Here is a 21,160-nt window from a genome sequence, read left to right on the forward strand (position 1 = left end):
TATTTGCGATATTATACAATATATAGAATGTAGACCTGCAGCAGTTTCTAGTTTCCAGATGATCATTGTCATTTTACGCTCCTGTCTTTTGGGTTGTTTGTAAATCCTCACTTTTGTTGATGAGGACCTCTGGGCAGAGCTTGGAGGCGCAGAGGTGCTGGCCTTGTTCCCAGTGGTCGTCTTGCAATAAACTGATTTACATTCGCAAACTGTTCTCTCACATCTTTCGTCCTCTTTTGCCTATTGACTTTCCCAGAAAACAGCATCCAACACGATGCATTACTGCCCTCTGCAGTCCTGATTGGTCTCTCACATCTAATTCTCTTCCTCTCTTCCATCAGAAACCTGCGTCTGTCATTCAGATTCACAGTGATAATTATGTGATATTATTATGTTATATGATAGCTCTCTTTAATTCAAACATTTTTGTGATAGCTCGAGCGTCTTAAATCACATTGACGTATAATATAATGGAAATATTTGGGGTTAACTATCTTCTACTTTGAATGATTTGGTGTCACAACCATCAGACAGTAGCTATTCTAGATTTTCTGTATTGCTAATTTTGTCCAGGCTACACACATATATACATGTACACTTAGCTAACATCACTGTTGTCATGTTATCATTTGCATTTAATCAGGTGTCATTAGAATGATTGTATATTTCCCTCCTTTTTGTAATGATCAGTAATTTTGTCGGATGAGGAGCATGTCGGAGAGATAGGTGACAGCTCAAGGAAAATATACTAAAATTACCTCCCAATGGGAAACTGTTTAACCACCTGCTGCTACTGACTCTGTTTGTGTCTTATAGGGGTTTGGCTAATTCCCTACTGATCCAACACCTGGTTTAAGAACTGAGGAGAGATTCTGTAGTCTTTAGGGGCCTTGTTTAAGGGCCCTCAGTGATAAGGTGATAAGGACACAAACGGTGCCCGATTTTTGCTTCTTTTGTTTGCTCTGATTATTACTGCACCAGTTAAAAATGTTATCAGCCCACTGAATGAACACTTTCACGTCTGCTCAAGACCAGTAACTGGCTCTGATAGGGACCTTCTCCCCCTCCTAGCAGGCTCAGCAGGTCATTATTGTAGCATTTTGGCAGGACACAATAATCAGACCAGCTTGACTTTTCAACACGTCTTTACTTGGCTACTCCGGGCAACAGACACAGGTAGTGCAGGTGCCGTTTGGCCTCAATTAACGCACACCCAAAAATATGTTGGCCAACCAAAACATAACATGGTAAACTGGTAACTCAGCACACGAAACTCTTTCTATCAAACGTTCCTAATCTATTAGATTCCTCCCCTTTTAGATTCTGCATACCAGTGAGCTTCTTCTAAGTTACAAAAAACCAAAAACAAAAACACTAACCTGTGCCTTTAAAGCTTACAACAAAAAAATAAATCTACTGCCTTTTAAAATTTTGTCAGCTTCACAAAATATTAATTTCCAAATATCAACATAAAAACAATACTTGGCAGCGTACATTCTCTATGTGGATTGTAATCCCTTCAATTTAGAGATTCAATCTTTTCGGTGGACCCCGGACCCTCTCTGGGTACCGGTGTTTCTTGGCAGGGGGAGATGATACGGGTGAAGATGACACCTCAACAACCTGCTCCGTTGGGTTGGTGAAGTCAGCAGGTGGTGAAAGAGTCGTTGGTGTACGAGGCAAAACTGGTAAAGCACCATCCAAAGGTACCGGTGGCACATTCTCAGCCACGGGGGAAGACAAACTCAGAGACACAGTCTCAACATTTCCTTGCCCTGGCAACATGTGATCAACATGTACTGTGCGCTGCCTCTGACCCTCTTCTATCAGATATGTGACAGCCCCCAGTCTTCTAAGCACTTTTGCCTGAATCCATTTCTCTACTCCTCCCCTGAAACTTCGGATGCGGACGGCATCTCCTTCCTGAAAAGAACGAAAGGATGAGCCGCAACGGTCGTGATGACGTTTCTGTGCGGCTTGTTTTTCTTCAGTTCGACTGGCAAGCTCAGTCTTAAGCAAACTGAAACGGGTTCGGATCTGGCGTTTCAAAAACAACTCAGCCGGGGTCCGACCAGGCACGGTGTGGGGTGTACACCGTGTACATGAGCAGGAAATTTGCAAGTCTGTGATTGAGAGGCAAAAAAGCCTTCCCTTTGGCTTCTAACACATCCTTCATCAGGGCACGCTTCAAAATCTGCACTGACCGCTCTGCAGCTCCGTTCAAAGAGGGATGGTACGCAGGCACAGCAGTATGTTTGATACCGTTCTTCTCCAAAAACTGTGATAACTCCCTTGACACCAGCTGTGGACCATTATCAGATACAAGCTCTTCCGGCAGTCTGTATGCCGAGAACAGGCTTCGCAGCACTTCAATGGTATTGTGAGAGGTGATGGATGACATAGGAAAAACTTCCAATGACTACCAAAAAATACTGTTTATCCTTCTCCGCAAAATCAATGTGGATTCTCTGCCACACCCTCTCCGGCCATCTCCAGTTGTGCAGCGGTGCGACTGCCGGCATCTTCTGGACAGCTTGGCAGACCGAGCAACCTTTCACCAGCTCTTCAATCTCTCCATCACAGCCTGGCCACCACATGTAGCTGCGGGCAAGAGCTTTCATACGGCAGATACCTGGATGCACATGGTGAAGGTCTTCCAGTAATCGATGACGAAAAACTGGGGGTATGATGACTCGCTGTCCCCACAGAATGCAGCCTTGTTCTGCTGTCAACTCCTGCCTGCGCATAAAATAAGGCCGCAGTGCATCATCTTGCAAAAAGTTTGGCCATCCATTCATTGTGTAGCTCCAAACCTTGTTCAGAATAGGATCCCTTAAAGTGGCTTTCTCAATGTCTTTTGCAAACACGGGAAGATCATCCACGTGCAGAAGTAAAAAAAATACCTCCCTCTTCTCCCGTTGTCGACTGAAGCCCTGGGTAGGCGAGACAAAGCATCGGCATTTGCGTGATCAGCTGACTTCCTGTACTTGATATCATAGCTGTATGCCATGAGGATGAGACGCCCAGCACTGCATCCTTAATGCTGCCAAAGTTGGAACAGCTGACTTTGGTCCCAGAATAGTTAACAGTGGTTTGTGATCTGTTATGAGCGTGAATTTCCTCCCATACAAATACTTATGGAAATTCTTTACCCCAAAGATGATGGCAAGTGCCTCCTTTTCAATTTGAGCGTATTTTCTTTCGGCCTTGAACAGCAATATTTTGACCTGAATAAGATTTCAACTTTAACCTGGGGGCTGGTTTTAAAAGAAAACTGTTCAGATTTTTCTGGTAGTAATCCTCAGATACCACCGACAACAGCTGACCCCGTGTCCAGTAGCATTGTTGTGCTTATTTCTCCCAGTGCAACATCAACTGTGTAAACTTTTTCAGAGTTAGAGGTGGAGTACACTGCATAAACTCCAAAAAGTTCAGTCTCTTCATCTCCTCTGGATGTACTGCCTCTACATACTGAGTTTGAGAAAAGGCTTTTCCCTTTCTACATGCACGAGCTATGTGTCCAATTTTTGAGCAGGTATGACACTTTTCATTTTTAAATCTACAATCACGTGCTGAGTGTTTCCCCCCACATCTGCAGCAAGTCTGTTGTGTCTGTTCTTTTTCCTTTTTGAACTTTGTTTTGTGCTTTATTATTGTGGGTTTCTCTTCTAAACTGTCCTCTCTGTCCTTTCTCAGAGAAAGCATTTGCACTTGACAGGGAATTTACCTGATGAGGCTCAGTTTGTCCCGAAAACGCCATGGATTTTTATTTTGATGCCATTTCCATTGCTACGGCAATCTCACAAGCCTTTGGAGAAGTCAAATCTTTTTCAGACAGCAACCTGCGCTGCACGGCGTCCACACGTAGTCCACTCACAAAACGATCTCTCAGCGCATCATCCAAGTACTGTCCAAAATCACAGGTAGCTGCCAGCTGCCTTACAGCGACCACATAAGCAGAGACAGTCTCATTGTCTTTCTGGTTACGTTTTTGGAGATCGGTGCGGGCTTGTAGTGCGTGCTCAGCGCTCTCACCAATTCAGGGTACGTCATAGCGCTCGGTACTGTTGGCGACACCAGATTTTTCAGTAGTCTGTAAGCATCAGCCCCGATCACCGAAAAACAAAACAAAAAAACAAACAAACAAACAAAAAAACAAACCTTCTTCTCATCTCTAATCTCATTTGCCCTCATCCACTGCTCCAGACGTCCCAGATACGACTCAAAGTCCTCCTTCGCGTCTCTTTTTTTCCGTATACGACCAGTGCACTGTAATTCTTTCAGTACATTTACGCAGTGGTTCAACTTCATATCCTCGTCGCCATTTGTGGTATTTTGGCAGGACACAATAATCAGACCGGCTTGACTTTTCAACACGTCTTTACCTGGCTACTCCGGGCAACAGACACCGGCAGTACAGGTGCCGTTTGGCCTCAATTAACGCACACCCAAAAATATGTTGGCCAACCAAAACATAACATTGTAAACTGGTAACTCAGCACACGAAACTCTTTCTATCAAACGTTCCTAATCTATTACAATTATCATGCATAGTTTGATAATAGTTGAAATGGGGTTTTACAGAGTGTTTTCTTAAGACACATACTTATGGAAGTGAGCCAAACCCATTCATCCTGGCCTGGGTAAGAGCTGTTGCTCTGCTCTCAAGCAGGAGGATACGGAGCACCAAAGTGTAACGGAAACTGCTTCATAAGAATAAAAAATAAATAAATAAATAAAATAAATAAATAAAGTTCACAGCAGTCACTATATGATTTGAGTCATATAGTGACTGGCAAATCCAAAAAGAACAACAATACGTTCTATTCCCTTCCAGCCAATCAGGCGCAGGCGTCACGTTACACTTCCCCACCTCCTCCTCCTGCTGCTGCTTCCCAAACACCTCGGGGCTCCGAACCACCGCAGTTGGAAAGATTCAACAAAACATGTAAGTCACGAAGTTCATGAGAGTCTGTAGCGCCTCGGTGTCACCCAGGAAAATCTCAAGTTGAAGGAGGCAGCTAAGCGATGCAGCAGCGGGTTCCAACGTCGGACGCTAGCGGAGTTGAGAGCCGGTGGAGGGGAGCTGCTGCGGGGGACGGCGGTGAGGTGAGTCGCTGCGAGTCTCTTCCTTCGGCCCCCGAGCTTTCGACGTGTTTCTACCGGTAGGGCATACAGCGTAGCTGTTCTGTTATGCTCGCTAGTCAGCAGAGTTGTCGCCACAACAGTCGAAGGTAGTCGAAGTTTGTTTTGACTGTGTCAAAGTAGTAGGAAAAAAAAATAAATGACCTCCTCTTTATGAAACTGCAACTGGTGGATCTGATCATTTCCGAGACTAATAAATATACCGTTTTGTGTGTCCAATAAATCTTGTGGAACTATAGTGCAATATTGCAGAGAGAACAAACTGCTAAAAGTAGTTCTGAATGTTAAAGAGAACGTAACGTAGGAAGTATTCTGCGCACTTTAAAGTGATGTGTTTTCATCATACTTTGCTGTCAGCATCACTCTGCAGGGCTGTTGCTGTGCGGAGTCGAGGCCCACAGTTGTTGTTAACGATGCCAATGTGTTTTCTCAAGTCCCTCCTCACAATACCCGCCTGTGGCCGCCTAGCGGACATACTCGGGACATAATATTTGAGGAAGTTGGTTTTGAGAGTTTGGCTATTTATTTGTGGCGACGTTGTCTAACATTTGCATGTAGTGTCTGTTCCTTTCGTTATTTTATTTTAAGACAGTATTTTGATTAGATTCAAAGCTCTACCGAACCTGACCTGGTTCCCTGTGTAGCCCTCTCTGCTGTTGGCTTTCTTTCTTTGCTAGCACTTTCGAAACCACCTCAAATAAAGAGGTGAGGGTTCTCTTTTAAGCCTATTTGGAATCAGTCGGGGGGGGATTAACTTCTGTATGTAACAGGGTTTTCAGCACAAAGGGGCCCAACTTCTGTAGTTTTTACACAGGAAATGAGTAAGCAGTAGGATCTCTACTCAAGCTGTCTCCTCGAGATGGTAAAATAGATTTTTATTTAATGGTGGCCATCTGCTGTTTTATATCTGTGTCTGTATTTCTATCACCCCAGAGAGTTGGCGCTGGAGTTTCTCTTCTTTACCTGTGTGGGATTATGGTTTCGAGTCTTGTTAAAACTTCTCTTCTGAAAGCACCAGGCAGAAGAGAGAACCCTACAGGTTTGTTAGAGATGATGTCATGTTGGCTGGACAAGGAAGCAGCAACTCAGGTTACCCACAGTGAGAACAAACCATCCCTCAGGGCGACGTCAAAACAGAGCACTTTCACAGGAGCTGCTCTGGATTCTGACGTCCACCTGCAGCAGGACTCTATTATAAACACACTGACGTTTTCATGCACTCCAACCATTGAGGCCTGAAATGAACAGTTGTTTGCAACTTAAACAATACTTCACACCATGTTGGCTAGCGACCTGTGCATTTATAGATATAGAAGTGATTTGGGTTTTTTTTTGTTTTTCCTTTTAGTTGTAGTTTTGGTTTTGCAGGCACTGAACAGTAAACTAAAAGTGTTTTAGAAATATTAATGTGTGGGAGAAAATATGTAATCAAAGTCTATTTTTCTAATTTTGTAGCCTTAAGTGCTATCCCTTTAAAACATTTAAGTTTGGGCCGGTTGTATTTGAACAATATACAATACCATATTTGACCACTGCGTGTACACCACAACAAACCGACTCCCTGCGCACCCACACCAGCTTTCAGATGAACTGACAGCATTGAACTTTCCTGATGTACTGCTATAAACTACAATTTAGGCTAATTTTTAGCAGGCTATGTCACTATTTGACCCTCTCAGAGAAGGAGGGGCCTACAAACGCAGTGTGGAAGAAGGATATTCACATGCATTAACAAAATCAATCAATGTCCAGCCTGGCCAGTAGACCAAGCAGTAGAATAACACACACAGAGGCCGTGTCATGTTAAAACAAGCAAAGAGTGGTGTGCTATTACAGCTGCTGTAAAATGTGAGAATTAATTTGCAAGAAGTGTTTCTTGAAACTCATGCACTGCTGAAAAATAAAATAATAGTGGCTCTGTCTCTTAAAGCGTCACTGAAAAACAGCGAAGCGCTCCCTTTAATCAGTTCTGTTCCAAGTTGAGAGTTTACCTAGTCTCATCTTTGTGCCACGCTAAGCTACCTAACAGCTGGTTATACACCGGCCCTTTAGAAATACTGAAACTGGTAATCATCATCTCTACTGATTCTGTGCAAGAGGGAAACCAGGTTCCCAAAGTTTCTATTACACATCCCAGGCATTTTTGTTGGGGTTTTGATTTGGTGTGCATATTCTCAATGAAAAATACAAGATTTTTATTATAAATGTGCATTTTAAAAATGCACATTTAGGGAGAATGTAGAAGTGGGTTATGTAGCCTTGGTTACACCCACTGTTGGCCTGCGGTTATTCAAATCTTCGTTCCTGCTCGTAGTTATCTTTTGGTCGTCTTCCATGACTCACCATGATAATTACAATGTTTTCTTCCTCATTTGGAGGCTGCCAGTCGCCGTCTCTGCAGCAATTATTTATTCCCCTTGTCCTCTAAGTCTAATTAACATAAAGTTAAGCACAGTCCCAGCTCTGAAGCTGATGCCTTTGTAAGCATTTATATGTGTTAAGGGTGCCTTTTATGGTCTGTCTGTCTGCAAATGTAGGTCTGTTTAGTGCTAAAACTGGAAGGCAGTTATGCTTTCCCACCCTTTTGGCCCTGGTCCTTCTCTTGATTCAGTGTTGGGGCTTATTTATTGGAGGGTTGTCCAGGCTTTACTGGCTGATCATAGTTTTGAAAGGCTGCTATTTCTTTAAATTTATTTTTTAGTTTCTTTTTATTCAGCTGGGATTCCTGTGTTGTTTTTGCTAGATTCCTGCAGCTGTGCTCAGAGGTTGGGCTATTGATCAGGTTTGGTGTTTGACTGATGAAAGGCCAGTAAACATGTCAGGAAAAAATGAACGTAATTCCACGCCTCTAATCGCTGAGCAGGAACAGGCACGCGCTGAGATCCTGGTACACTGGAGAGGAAAACTCTCTTTCCTCTAAACGGCGCAACATGAGGCAGACAGTTCATCTGAACTCGACAAGAACCACTGACCCAAATTCTGCTACGCTGCAACCACGCACACACAAGTATGTGGCGCCGTCAGTGTGCCTTTCTCTCTTGAGTCTGACTGGAGAATTTGGTTTTAGATTGTTTCCTTAATGACTGTGCAAAGACAGTTTATTACAACCAAATGAACACATAATCATACAAACGTGACCCTTGTGTCTTAAAATGTTTCTTTTGAGGGAACTTGTCCTCCAAATCTAATGGTGTGTTGACATAATGTTCCACCTGACATGTTTGTATATTCTAATGTGATACATTTAGAAGTGCCAGAAAATGAAGGGATTTTGGAATTCCCACCAAAAACTAGCTGCAGTTAAAAACAACCTTTGACTTATTGGGACAAACACTTTTCTGCCTCTGATACTCCATCTTGATTTTTTTTTTCTGCAATAAGTTTTGTTGTTCCTCATTTATTGACTCAACGAAAAGCCCCGTCAAGAGTTTGTGGGTTGAGAATTTTGTGTCTTTATTTAGGGTGGAGCGTCTATTTGGGTTATTAACACAGCTGTCTGTGTTTTTTCATACTTCCTTTCTTCAGTTGGCGAGATGGCTAGTGGGTGGTTCCCTGTGGAGGAGCCCTTTAGTTTTACTCAGCATGCCGTCCAGTTTATTTGCTGCTCAGATTCTCGTCAGTCTGTTATTGACCTTACTGGCTTTCCTTGGAACTGTTGCCACTTTTAGATTGGTTATCTTGCTAATGTTCTTTTTTTCTCCAGGGCCTTTTTCCCCCACTCTTTTGGTGGATTGCAGTTTTATATCAACTGTGGACAAATAAGAAAATAGCTCTTTCCATATTATGTCTATGTATATAAAGAATAACACAAATAAGTGATTTCTTAAACATCAGGGCAACCCTGTATTGTGGTGGTGACAACGGGTTGACTGATGAGGAATGTGAGGCTTCCATGTGGGCAAAGCTGCTAAAAACAAATCTACGAAAAGTGATGGCTTTTGGTTGCCACAAAACTTCCATTCTCTGTGAGACCAACCAGACTGGGCTGGTTGATGCCGAAGACGCCAACGGCCGTCGTAACAGGATGGAGAATGTCTCTTATCTGTGTGACCTGGCAGAAGGGAACGGAGGGGAGAAATGGAAGATACCACGATTGAAATATTTAGGAATATGTGAATAGATATTTGAATACCAGTCAAACATTTGTGAACACTGCATCCCACTGAAGGGTTGGAGCCTGGGAAGTGTCTGTTATGAGGGGCAGCTGTGCTGGCTTTCAGGAAATAAAGGGGTAAACGCGACCAAGGGAGGAACCAGGACAGCAAAAACTAACAACGAGAGAACAAGAGTCCAGACGAAAAAACAAAACCAAAGCCAAGCACTGGACTGAAATTCATGAAATGGATCCAGACAAGACAATGGAAGGGAAAGGACGAGCGAGAAGAAGTGAATGTGTAGAGAGCAAGAAGACAGACAGAGAGCAGAAACAGACACCCGCAGTCGATTCCAGCAGGGCAGCTCTTCCACAACACTGGCTGCGGCCCGCCGAGGAATTTCCTCTCATTAAAACCACAACTGAAATTTGTTTTTGACCCACAGAGCTACGGCGCACCCTTCCTGCTGACACTGACCCAGATGTAAACACGCGCACACACGAAGGGACACGCACGCACACCAGCGAGCGCCGGCTGGTCCTCGGCACAGGAAGTCAACATGGCCTCCAGCAGCACGCTGCCTGGAGTTCCCCCCCGAGGCCTCAGCGACAGGAGCGGGAGCTTCTTCAAGGTAACGGCTGATGAATAATGGGTCACTTCCTGTTTACCAAGGGCTAGTTTCTGGGAAGGACTCGCCCGTTTTATCTAAAGGGTAGAAGACGAAACCCAGTCATTGGATGGAGTAAATAAACCAACACCAGCGGGCCACACACTGAGAAACAAATCATAGTTTATCAACAAAATCCAGCTATTTGCAGCTCAGACGATACCGATCAGGGATGTATTTCGTAATATCAATTACATTCAATCGTCTTTGCTCTTTTTATTTTTTTTATAATGGTCAATGCAGTTTAACTTTGATAACAAGAAAAGACAAAATCTTGCTGCAATGCTTTTTTCTGTTGTGAAAAAAAAACCAACTATATTTAACTTCTTCACAGGGTCCACTTTATCCGAAGAGCTATAATCCTCAAAACTAATGAAAGGCAAAAAGAAGAAGTTGTTGATTAAAGCCATGGACAGTCACAATTCATCTTTTCAGGTAGCGCTAGTTGCTAACGGCTACCCAGCCCATAAGCTCAGCCTGCCTCTACCCAAAGGAAGCTGATTGATCCGAACATAAGCTGACCGCCTGAGAGCAAATCAGATGGGAGGATTTAACACGATGAACCTCCAGCTAGTTTGCATGGTTGCCTTTCTTTACATTGCCAGGAAATGTTACAGAGCACAGGTGCCCGTCCTGGCTCGATTTTCCTGCCTCTTGGCCATATTTTGATGGCATGCTGGAGCTGGAGAATGGCAGCTGTGTTCTCTGGCGGGCTGATCGACAGGCTCGCTGGAGTCGTAAACGCTCTCTTTCATCTCCAGCAGTCGGCCGGCTCCGTCTCCGCTGCTTGTTTTCCTCTTTCCTCCTCAATCACTCCCAGTCCTCTCATGCACACATGTTCAGTCCCGCTTTCCTGACTTCCAAGCTACACCTTCAGATTTGATAACAATCTGCTGACTTATTTCTTTAAAAAAGATTTAAAATGTATAAAGTCACATCACTCAGGCGTTCACCCGCTTGTAATAATGATAAAGCATTGCATGCGCATGCAAGCCGTGTTTCATGCTTTTTTGCCTAAGTTTTCCAGAGCCTCAATAAACTGCATTCAGTGTTTTGCTTTTTTTCGGTGCACATTTGGCTCAGAAGAATCAACACTAAAAGGTGTCGAACATTTAATTTCCTCTTCATTTCTTTCCACCGTCGCCTCCTCTGTGAAAGCGCTCTCTGTGTGCGTGTCAAAACCAAATGCATAGTTTCCCCCTGACTGCATCCATGGCTTTAACAGCAGCTCATGCAGAGAATCACTTTACTTAAAACACACACACACAGTTTAAATGTCTCTTTTCTCAAGCCAGACTAATGCTGTTAGCACATGTTGGGTTTTCTGCAAAGTGGAAACAATCCAGATGAATCGCTTTCAGGTCAGGAAGAGTGAAAGATCATTTTTGTGGTGATTGTTTATCTCAGGTAGTACTTTCTGACCGGAGGAGAGGGTTTTCATTGCGTTGATAATAAACCTGACCTAGGACAAAACAAGCTGTCAATACTAAGGCAATTTCATCTGCTTGGATGAAGAAAAAAATGTGTAACTTCTTTTCGCCCTGCTTTGCACTGTCGGTTGTTAAAACGACAAATTAACACCTTCTAGTTGGGGTCAGAGGGTTTGCTAAATACTGAATTTGATTCAAAGTCGATTGTCCCTTAACTTGATTTTACTTCTTTTACTTTGTAGCCTAAATAAAACTTGCTCTTGGTCTGTGTGTTTTTTTTGTCACTTTCCATTCTCTTTAATTACTGCCGGTAGCTCTTCCTTGCCGTCGGTGAATCATTTCACCATTATTTCACTGAAAAAAAACCCAACAGGAATTCGTTCATCCTTACTTTCATTTCACAAAATATAACAAAAATATCCACTTCACAAATATACTGCATCGATGTGTTATTCCTTTTGTAAACAAGTAATAATAATAGAACGTATTGTTTTTTTTTTTTTTATTCGTGAAGCATCGAAAACAGGAATCAAAAAGATTGTTCATAAGTTTAGTTAACTTTGTACGGAAGTACTTTCTAAATCCTTGCATTTCTCCAAAAATGCAGAAACTGAGGAATAGAAACAAGGACTGAACAGTGTTTGGCTTTTCCACCCAGTGTAGCCTCAATCATTAAAGAACCAGTACCAGCAACTCTGCTGGTTACAGTGTCTGTTTTTAGCTCTTTACTGCCCTTGGCTGGAAAAAAAAGGTTAAACAGCTGTTTGTCTCAGTCGCCGCAAACCTGACGGCTTATCCCATCTTTGTCAGGATTTGAATTGATCATCTCGTCCGGTGCGTCGCCGTCACTCCACCAGTAACGCTGCCAGTCACCTAATCGTGTTTTGATCTTGGGTAAAACCTAAAGATGTCTGAGGATTTTACAGAGCTGGCTCCGCTTGTCGCCACCAGTGCTAAATCACAGGGTTCTGTGGTGATTGTGGTTTTGGACCAGAGCCCAGCTGGTGGAAAAAAAACAAAAAAAATGTCTTGGATTGTGTCATGGAAGTAAAAATCCCCTGTATGAAACTCCTTGAGTTAGAATTTTATTTATTTTTATGTAGTGGTGGGCACCAGACGAGAGCAGCCACCATAACGCTACATTCCAGTGACATTTATAGTAAGAAGTGTTATTCTCTCCCTCATGACCTTATGTTTTCTCATCTCCATTAACAGTTTGTGAAGGCGTCCAGTCCCTGTGATTCCTGAAAGTTTGAGTTAACAGGGGAAAAACCTACATACAAGCAATTTAATGTTTTGAAAAAGTAAAATTTATACCTCTTTAAATGGGTCAATACATATGTGAATGCCATATTTAATTACGTAAGACCTCATGTTTCCCTACGAGATTACAAACAGAGACTCACACAAAAGAAATATTTGCATTTTCTTAAATATTCAACTAATCTAAATTTTTTTTATTTTTTGCATTTACATCGGTAACGCTCAAGCAGTAACATATTTTGTAGTTTAAGCTGAAAAATAACCTGCTCTAATATCATCTTGGTGTCCCTTTTGTGGAAAAAAAGAAGAAATCACTACTCTGCTGGAAGAGGTGGACTCAGTCATTGTTGGTCATGGACAAAAACACTTGCACTATTTGTATCTGTAATGTGAAACTGTTCTAAATCTCCAGTTGAGGTATATGTGACATTGAGAACTGTCTCCATGTTTCCTGCCTGGAGGAAATGGGGACCACGCACAGGAAAAGTGACTAACCGTTTCCCTGCCTTTTGTTTCAGGCCCGGCCCATATCACACTGTCCCCGTCCTCGGTTTCTTTTCTCCAGTATTTATGTGAGAGCTGCTCCAAGACTTCACTTGCTGACATCACTTCTCCCCCCCCCCCCCCCTCCCCTATTTTGATATTCTCCGACACCTCCTGCAGCTGATAGATTCATTTGCGTCGGAGATTGGAGAGCTGAAGGAGGAGATGGTGCAGACCTCGCCTACAGCTGACAAGGAGCTCATGGACTCGCAGGGGTGAGACACATCTCCCTCTTCTCTCGAGATCACTCTTAGACTCCCAGACATTCCAATCCAACTACTTGTTGTAGTCATTTTGTTTTATTTTTTTCTTGTTACAGTCGTGCCGCTTGACTAATCTGCTTTTCCTCAGTAGTGAAACCTACCGTGCCTTTATTGCCCTGTTGACCAGCAGGGGGCAAGAGTGCTTCATCCTGCGTCTCCCTCTGTCTCTCTTCCAGTTTGGAGAGTGAGATAAATGGTGTTTACCTGCAGCCCCCGGGCTGCGGCGGGGTGGGGAGTGAAAGGGATTCTGGGTACGACTCCTTACGGAGGAGGATGAGTGTTCTGGACAGGCTGACTCAAACACACCCGGTGTGGCTGCTGCTGACTGTCAGTGAGGAGGAGGCCGGCCACATACTCCTCAAACAGCCACCGCAGGTGAGGCGTCACGAAGTGGTGCACAAATATTCACACTGACTATTTCGGGTTTGATTTCGTGTTTGCTTTATACGTGCATTTGTGCGCCGCAGGTGTTTTTAGTCCGGAAGTCGGCCGCCCTTCAGAGGAAGATTCTGTCTGTTCGTGTGGGGGGGCAGCAGTTTGGAACTAGCATCAGCCACTTCCCCATCAGAGAGAACAAGTACAGTAAGCATCACGTTTGGATAGTTAGACTGAAATACATCAAAGACAAATCTTCACAACGCTCTCCAAAGGCCTCGATGTTTCTGTAGGGGGCCTCACGTTGTTTTTCACAATGTTCACTCACAATTTGACTGAGTTGCAGCTCAGCAGGGTTGTCTTGGTAAACTTAAACTACCTCTGTGGCCGCACTGCCCTTTGAGTCTGAGAAACAAAGATCTCATTTCCTGTCTGCCTCTGTGACCAAAGATGAACCCCGCACAGAAATGAGAAATGAGACCACAGGGACGTGACTTTGGCCCACTCTAGTCTGCTGTCTGCTAGTGTCAGCCAGTGTCAGAAGTGGCATCAGACCCACACCGACTACTCCTCAACATAGCCAGGGATTATTAGTAATGCGTTTCTCTTTCTTCAGCTGATGCCAACATCACTGAGTCACAGTTGGTGCTGTGGTAGAGTGATGCTGAACCGCTCCCCCCAAAATAAGCTAGTCGCAAACGTGATTTTGACTACTGAAAGCATGATGTGGTTAACAACATGTTAGACACTTGATCAGTACTTGATCAGGCTGGACAATGCTGTGATACTGTGTACTGAAACAGTATCAAAGCTACACATTTTCCAGAATGGGAGTGGGCGGAGCACGACTTGGCCTGGGTTGGTCTCCACGTGTGTCAGCTGCTCTCCAGCCGCTGTTTCACCCACTTTAAACACGATGTGTGAAGGCTCAGACACTGTGCAACCTCTTGCCTGCAACCCGACACTGCTGATTCTGTGGTTCTATTCAAAAGGCCGCTAGAAGCACGCAAAGTGATAAAGATTTGTTCACAAGACTGGGCTCCCCTGCTACAATTTAACATTGTTGTTCAGCGCAATAAAACTTATGTTTTGATGACAGAGTTCACATTTCGTCGCTTCCTTCTCTGGTTCAACCAGTTAATGATCAGCTTCTTATCTTCCTCTGTTCACAGCCTTTTCCCTGGAGGGGTCTGCGATCAGCTTTGCGGATCTGTTCCGCCTGGTTGCTTTCTACTGTATTAGCAGGTAAACAAACAACATTTTGTCTACCTCCTCACCCTCAAGCTGTATCCATCCTGGTTTATCTTTATCTTGAGGCTGGGGTTTTTTGTCTGCCGGCTCTCGCTGCTCGGCGCTCTCACTTCTTGGCGCTCTCACTTCTTGTTTTGAATTGTGCCAGATTGAGGGACGCAGACAGACACAGGAAACGGAAACTCGAGCCCTAATAAATAAAAACACTGCTAAGTGTTCTGAATGAAGAGCGTAGGAGTTTCTTTCTTTAATCCAACACAAGTGTACAGTTTGTGTTGTAAAACATGTTAATACTTACTTTGTATATATGTACATCTATACACACACACACATATATATGTACATATGTACACATATATATGTATATATGTGTGTGTGTACATATGTATACATATATATATATATATATTATATGTGTATATATATATATATATATATATATATATACATACATACATACATACATACATACATATATATGTATAAATATATATATATATATACAGTATATATGTTAGATGGTGCGATCTGTATATATATATATATATATATATATATATATATATGTATATATATGTATATGTATATATATATATATATGTATATATATGTATATGTATATATATATATATATATATGTATATATATGTATATGTATATATATATATATATATATATATATATATATATGTATATATATGTATATGTATATATATATATATATATATATATATATATATATATATATGTATATATATGTATATGTATATATATATATATATATATATATATATATATATATATATATATATATATGTATATATATGTATATGTATATATATATATATATATATATATATATGTATATATATGTATATGTATATATATATATATATATATACATATACAGATATAAATGTAGCTGCACGAGTTGTGATATGTGTAAAACAGATGACTGAGTGTTGTTTGTTTGTCACTCAGGGACGTGCTGCCTTTCACACTCAAACTCCCAGAGGCCATTGCATCAGCAAAGACCCAGACGGAGCTGGAAGAGGTGGCTCAGCTCGGAGCAGGTAGCCCCCTGGGTCCATCTCATGGGTCCATTGTGATTATATGCGTGTTTCAACTGTGTTGTTGTTGTTGTTGTTATACTTTGTTGTCTTTTCAAAACCTTTGCAGTCTGGTTCATTATCTGTTCCATAAATGAAAGGAAAGTTAGACAATTAATGCCGGCTGGTAGCTGCTGCCAAGCCCAAAGACTGGAAGCAAGTCTGTTCTCTCCAGTGCCTCAAAAGCCCCTGTGTGCACTCATTTTGTGCTTACTTTTCATCGGGTTGGCTTTCTCGTTGGATTTGGTCACTTTATCTGTCAAGTTATTTCAGCAAGGCTCAGCTGTTGTTAGACTGCGGTGAATCAGCATCCTAGGGTTGAGTCCTCAGTGTGTGGGAGAAGGGCGTGGAGAGTGGAAAGCTTTTGAAGGCTGCCTAAACACACACACGTCATCCACAGCTCATTTATCAAAAGCCAATGGAGGTTAACGTGTGTGAACAAAAGTGTGGCTGTGTCAAAACATTTTGCATGTTGAAGTTTCTGTCAGTGAAAGCTGCAAATTAAAGCTTCCGAGGTCCTTTTGAGAGTGAGACAGCTGGAGTTTTCATAGCTGGTCCACCCCCCATTCCTATCGCCAAGAGGGGAAACTCCCCCTCTCCTCTTCACTCCGCTTCTATTTTTATGACGCGGCGGCCTGTTGAGTATCGTGGGATCTGGGCTTGCACTTGAGAAACAACCATATGCTGGTCGCCAGCATAGGAACAGATCTCTGGATATAGCTACACCGTTTTGGTCCATAGAAGATATTTGTTTTTATCATTTCAGACTCATCTGGTAATTTTGGCAGAAGGATACACAAAACCACAAGGCAGGAATTAATTACTGGTTATGTTGGGCTGTTGATTCAAATGTTTTAGTCAAGTAAATGCAATGGTGTGCAGTGAACTGGTCACTTTCACTGCTGTTGATTAACAAAATGTATTACTTGAGGGACTGAGGTACTTTTTGAGGAACTCTTTCAATGTTGGCTGTGAACTGATTCAGAGGAAAGAGGACTTAAATGACGACGTCACCGTCAGTCGCTGCTACTTGAGGTATTTTGCAGACTCTTGGGTGTCAGGTGATGTAGCGGAAACACCACTAGCTGATGTTGGACACAGAGGCCCTGTAGGAAGCACGCAAGTGCTTCCTTCAGCCGGACGGACAGGAATGCAGGCGTGAACGTTTCCATTTATAGATGGCGGCGGCAGCAGCAGCAGCATTCATCACAAGGTTCCGTTGCACTCACTGCATTGCTATTTTACAGTGGTATGCTTTCTATGTTCAAATGGGTGGCAGTGCACTAAGGGTAGAGTGTTCACCTACAGACTGGGGGTTCATGGGTTCAACACCCAGCCAGGACACACAGAAAAATGCAGCCTAAAGGAAGCGCACCGCCTCTTGCTAGTCCCCGAGACTGGATAAAAGGTTGAGACAGGAAGACACCAGAGGTGAAAACACCTTCAAGGAGCCGCTGACAGACTTTTTGTTGCTCACTTTGTAAGTTTAAATATGTTCCTCCAAGCACATTGAATAAATTCTTCTTAGATATCGTAAAATGTTTTCTTTAGACAGCTTATCAATGCTTAAATATACTGAGGGAAGAGCATATATGCCCTCAACCTGTACAATCAAAGCATCGCATACTGCTGTATTGTAAAGAAACATAGCTCAGTGGAGGGTTTAGGTGGACACGGTAACAATGCCAAAGTATGTGGGAGGAAAACAGGGCAGGAAGAGGGAGTGGAGGAACTGAAACTGTGTGTGAGCTCTTTGAACCCTCCCACTCAGTCATTTGCATGGCCAACTCCCTCCCCGAGCCTGTGCTTGTCTGTCAGCGAGCAGCCATTCAGAGCAGAGCGGCACGGGGCACAGTTCCCCGGCCAGAGATAGCCGGCAGCGAGACTCTCAGAAAGAAAACCTCAAGGCTCCATTGGTGAGAAAATAGCTGCTAACAATTTTAGTATTCAACGGGTTCTTACATTTGGACCTTCTCCCATCTCCGAGGATATATCCTCTCTTGGAACTTGACATTCTCCATGAATAAGTGTGTCTGAAGTTGGTCAATGCTTGCTGCCTCTGATTGTTCTTTGCATTTTATGTTTTGGCAGGATTCTGGAACTCTGCGCTGTGCAGCCATCGGAACCCTTCTCCCTGTCCTCCACGCCGCCCCGTGAGCCGGACCCTCAGCCCCCAGAGAGCAAACAGGAGTGGGGAGACGGAAGGGTTTCCACGGAGACGCTCCAGCACTCATAGCGACAGCGCTCCCCCGACCCTCCGCTCCCCGGTGCGCTCGCCGCTAGAGAGGAGGCACAGCAGCAGCGGCCCTCTGTGCATCGTTAGCCCCCTGTTCCTGCAGACTCGCCGCCATCGCCACCTGGAGGCGGAGTCGCGCCCATACGCCGGCCAGTTGGGTGACAGCACAGAGGAGGTGGTCCAAGACCCGGCGACGCCACAGGGAAGCGGCGAAGCCGGCAAGCGAGAGGCCGACGGGGCCGAGTCCAGCAGTCCCAAGCACCGCCCCCCTCCGCCTCGCCCTCCTCCCCCTCGCTCCATGCCACGCCGGCGCCCTGCCCCGCCTCCACCTGGGCCTCCGGCTGCTGCCGCTTCTGTCTCTGCCAGACCCAAGAGCATGCCAGAGTCGGTGGTGGTGTCAGTGAAACCGCCCTCCACCAAGCGCCCTGCGCCCGCCCGGCCTTCGATGGGCGCCAAGAACGGCGGTCCGCCCAAGACCGCCAGCTCGCCCATCGCCGTGCCCGCAAACCCACCCCCGCCCCGGCCCAAGAAGCCGGACCTGGAGGCCCACCGCTGCCACCTGGCCATGGATGACGAGACCATCGCCCAGGCTCTGTCCCGGGCCAAGCTGCCGCCCGCTGCACCTGCCGAGGCACCGACCGATGACGGTCCTCTGTCCGTCCCCAAAGCGAGGGGACGCCAGCGGCTCAGCGACATGAGCATGTCTACTTCCTCCTCTGACTCAATGGAATATTCACAGTCTCCGGGATTCTCCCTGGGTCTGGCGGCGAGCCCTCCCCGGCACCTCCGTCATCATCACCAGGACGCGGTGGAGGACAGCAGCGAAGAGGACGAGGACGTTGAAGAGGACGAGGAAGAGTACGAGGACTACGGTGTGGGCCTGGAGACTGATCTGGAGATGCGTCTGCGTCCGTCCTTCAAACTGCGGAGCAGAAAGGTTGGCGTGAGCCTGAGCGGCGGCTCGTTCATCCTCCCCAGGGCGCTGAAAGGACGCTTCCGCAAGGTGAGCGGCATGCTCAGCTCGCTGGTGACCCCCGAGAAGCGGGCAGTGAAGAGGATCAGCGAGCAGTCGAGGGACAAGAGCTCGTACTTTGGTTCCCTAGTGCAGGACTACATCAGCTTTGTTCAGGAGAACCGCGGCTGCCACACATCGGGGATGGACTTACTGCAGACTCTCCGGCAGTTCCTGACCCAGATGAAGGCTTACCTGCGCCAGAGCTCAGAGCTGGACCCTCCGTTGGAGTCGCTCATACCCGAGGACCAGATCGGTAAGAGCGAGTGTTTCTAAAAATATCACGGTGAAGGCGCTCAACCAAGTTTGTCACCAGGTCTCAGTGTTCTGGGAATTGGAAGGTTGAAGTTTCCTTATAGGTCCGTGTCCTTATGGGTGTTGATTGAGTTACAGAAATACCAGCTTGAGGAGCTCCACTGAGTTTTTCTTGGTTTGTATTTCTCCACATTAGCCCACAGCACATTCATACTGTGTTCATCAGGAAAACTTTGATGTGGGTACATTTTTCTAAGTCTCTTAGACATTTGAACTAAGCAGAAACACTATTTATCTAGATTCCAGTGCCAGTAAGACTTTACTGGCACTGGAATCTAGATAAAGGTTGCTTTTATTCAAACTGAAATTTACTAAAAGCTTTCTAAAAACTATCTAAAAGCTTTAGATTCTTAAATCCACTGAGATAATTTATCATTAAAAAGGAATCAAACCAACACGGTCATCAGATGTAAAAAATAACGCTAGCAAATGTGACTTTTTGCGAGGGATGTTTGACTCCAGTGGGATTGTTAACTGAACTAGAGAATGTGTGTGCATATGTTGTTGTCTTTGTGCTCATCATACGGCCCTTGTTCCTTTTAAACCACCAGCCATAGTGGAGCCCAATCAAGAAAAGTGATCTGGCGGGTAACACACTTCCCAAAATACAAATGTTCCTGTTAGAGAGATAACATTTTCTACGGCTACTGTGGAGAATAAATCTGTTTGTATTTTAAGGTGTTTGAGAAGCCATAAACCGTTTTGCATTTCTGTGATAAATTTTTAATATTTTCCTGGAAGAAGGCTCAGAACTACACGCACAATCAAGCAGCCGTGCTGACGTCATGCTCACCCCACGCAGTGATCTAGTCACAATGGAGAAGTGATGCTCAGCCGTTATCTCCAGTCCCGTTTAGTGTTTACATCGGAAACACTGGCTGCACGCTCAATGCTATGATGTCAGGGCTTTGATATGTTGAGGTTGGACTGCAATATTATTATGTGCAGACTCACTCTAAAAGAGGAACAAGAAATGGGTCAATTTAAGTGCATTCCAGCACTTCATCAGTTTATATTGTCTCACCATCAAAGGTGTCATTTGGTGTAAAGAAGAAAACCTCACAATCAATGTGATGTTTGCTTTTATGTACATGGTACATTATCAAAATAGTTATTATTTATAAGTCTCTAACGGCCTGTTACCCGGCATTTAGTGTCTTTTCATAAAATCTGTTGGAGCTAAACATTCAGCATTAAAACAACTAGTTTCAGCGTCTTTAAAATCAGAGCTAATGCCCAAAATGTTTTATGGAAACAGGTTTGCTGAATAATCTCTGATACAGCGACATTTAGCTCACAAGACCTGAGCGATTTGTGTTAAATTTCTGCCTGGGCGGCTTAGGAGGCCAAAGGGTTTCTCAGCCTCATTTACAGAAAAAAAATGTAACAGCCATTCTTGACTGAATTCCAAATCATTCTTCTGCTGGTTTTGTTCTCCTGTGCCTCTTCCGGTGCCA

At 44.2% G+C, this 21,160-nt stretch overlaps 1 protein-coding gene and 1 long non-coding RNA gene across 5 annotated transcripts in view; one reads left to right on the plus strand and one right to left on the minus strand.

Annotated features, from left to right (window-relative positions):
* Window positions 1–1,127: 1,127 nt before the first annotated feature.
* On the minus strand, window positions 1,128–3,202 carry LOC142894190 (uncharacterized). Its single transcript, XR_012927787.1, has 2 exons — window positions 1,965–3,202; window positions 1,128–1,374 (listed from the first exon to the last, which is right to left on the minus strand). It is a non-coding gene; the product is annotated as an uncharacterized LOC142894190 (long non-coding RNA).
* A 1,682-nt stretch (window positions 3,203–4,884) lies between these two features.
* LOC142894196 (ras and Rab interactor 2-like) overlaps window positions 4,885–21,160 on the plus strand; it is a 29,128-nt gene continuing 12,852 nt past the window's right edge. The window contains exons 1-8 of one of the 4 annotated variants that reach the window (XM_076035455.1): window positions 4,889–5,109; window positions 9,685–9,870; window positions 13,263–13,357; window positions 13,582–13,780; window positions 13,873–13,987; window positions 14,953–15,025; window positions 16,013–16,104; window positions 18,232–19,644. In XM_076035455.1, coding sequence (XP_075891570.1) covers window positions 9,799–9,870; window positions 13,263–13,357; window positions 13,582–13,780; window positions 13,873–13,987; window positions 14,953–15,025; window positions 16,013–16,104; window positions 18,232–19,644 — 2,059 coding nt within the window. In that variant the 5' untranslated portion in view covers window positions 4,889–5,109; window positions 9,685–9,798. Of the gene's footprint in view, window positions 5,110–9,684; window positions 9,871–13,262; window positions 13,358–13,581; window positions 13,781–13,872; window positions 13,988–14,952; window positions 15,026–16,012; window positions 16,105–18,231; window positions 19,645–21,160 lie in introns of all 4 variants that reach the window. The other 3 variants (XM_076035433.1, XM_076035444.1, XM_076035423.1) reach the window with 3 other exon arrangements.

The sequence above is a fragment of the Nelusetta ayraudi genome, unplaced genomic scaffold (assembly GCF_046127955.1).
Source record: "Nelusetta ayraudi isolate G7.1 ecotype Tasmania unplaced genomic scaffold, CSIRO-AGI_Nayr_v1 ptg000004l, whole genome shotgun sequence".
NCBI lineage: Eukaryota > Metazoa > Chordata > Actinopteri > Tetraodontiformes > Monacanthidae > Nelusetta > Nelusetta ayraudi.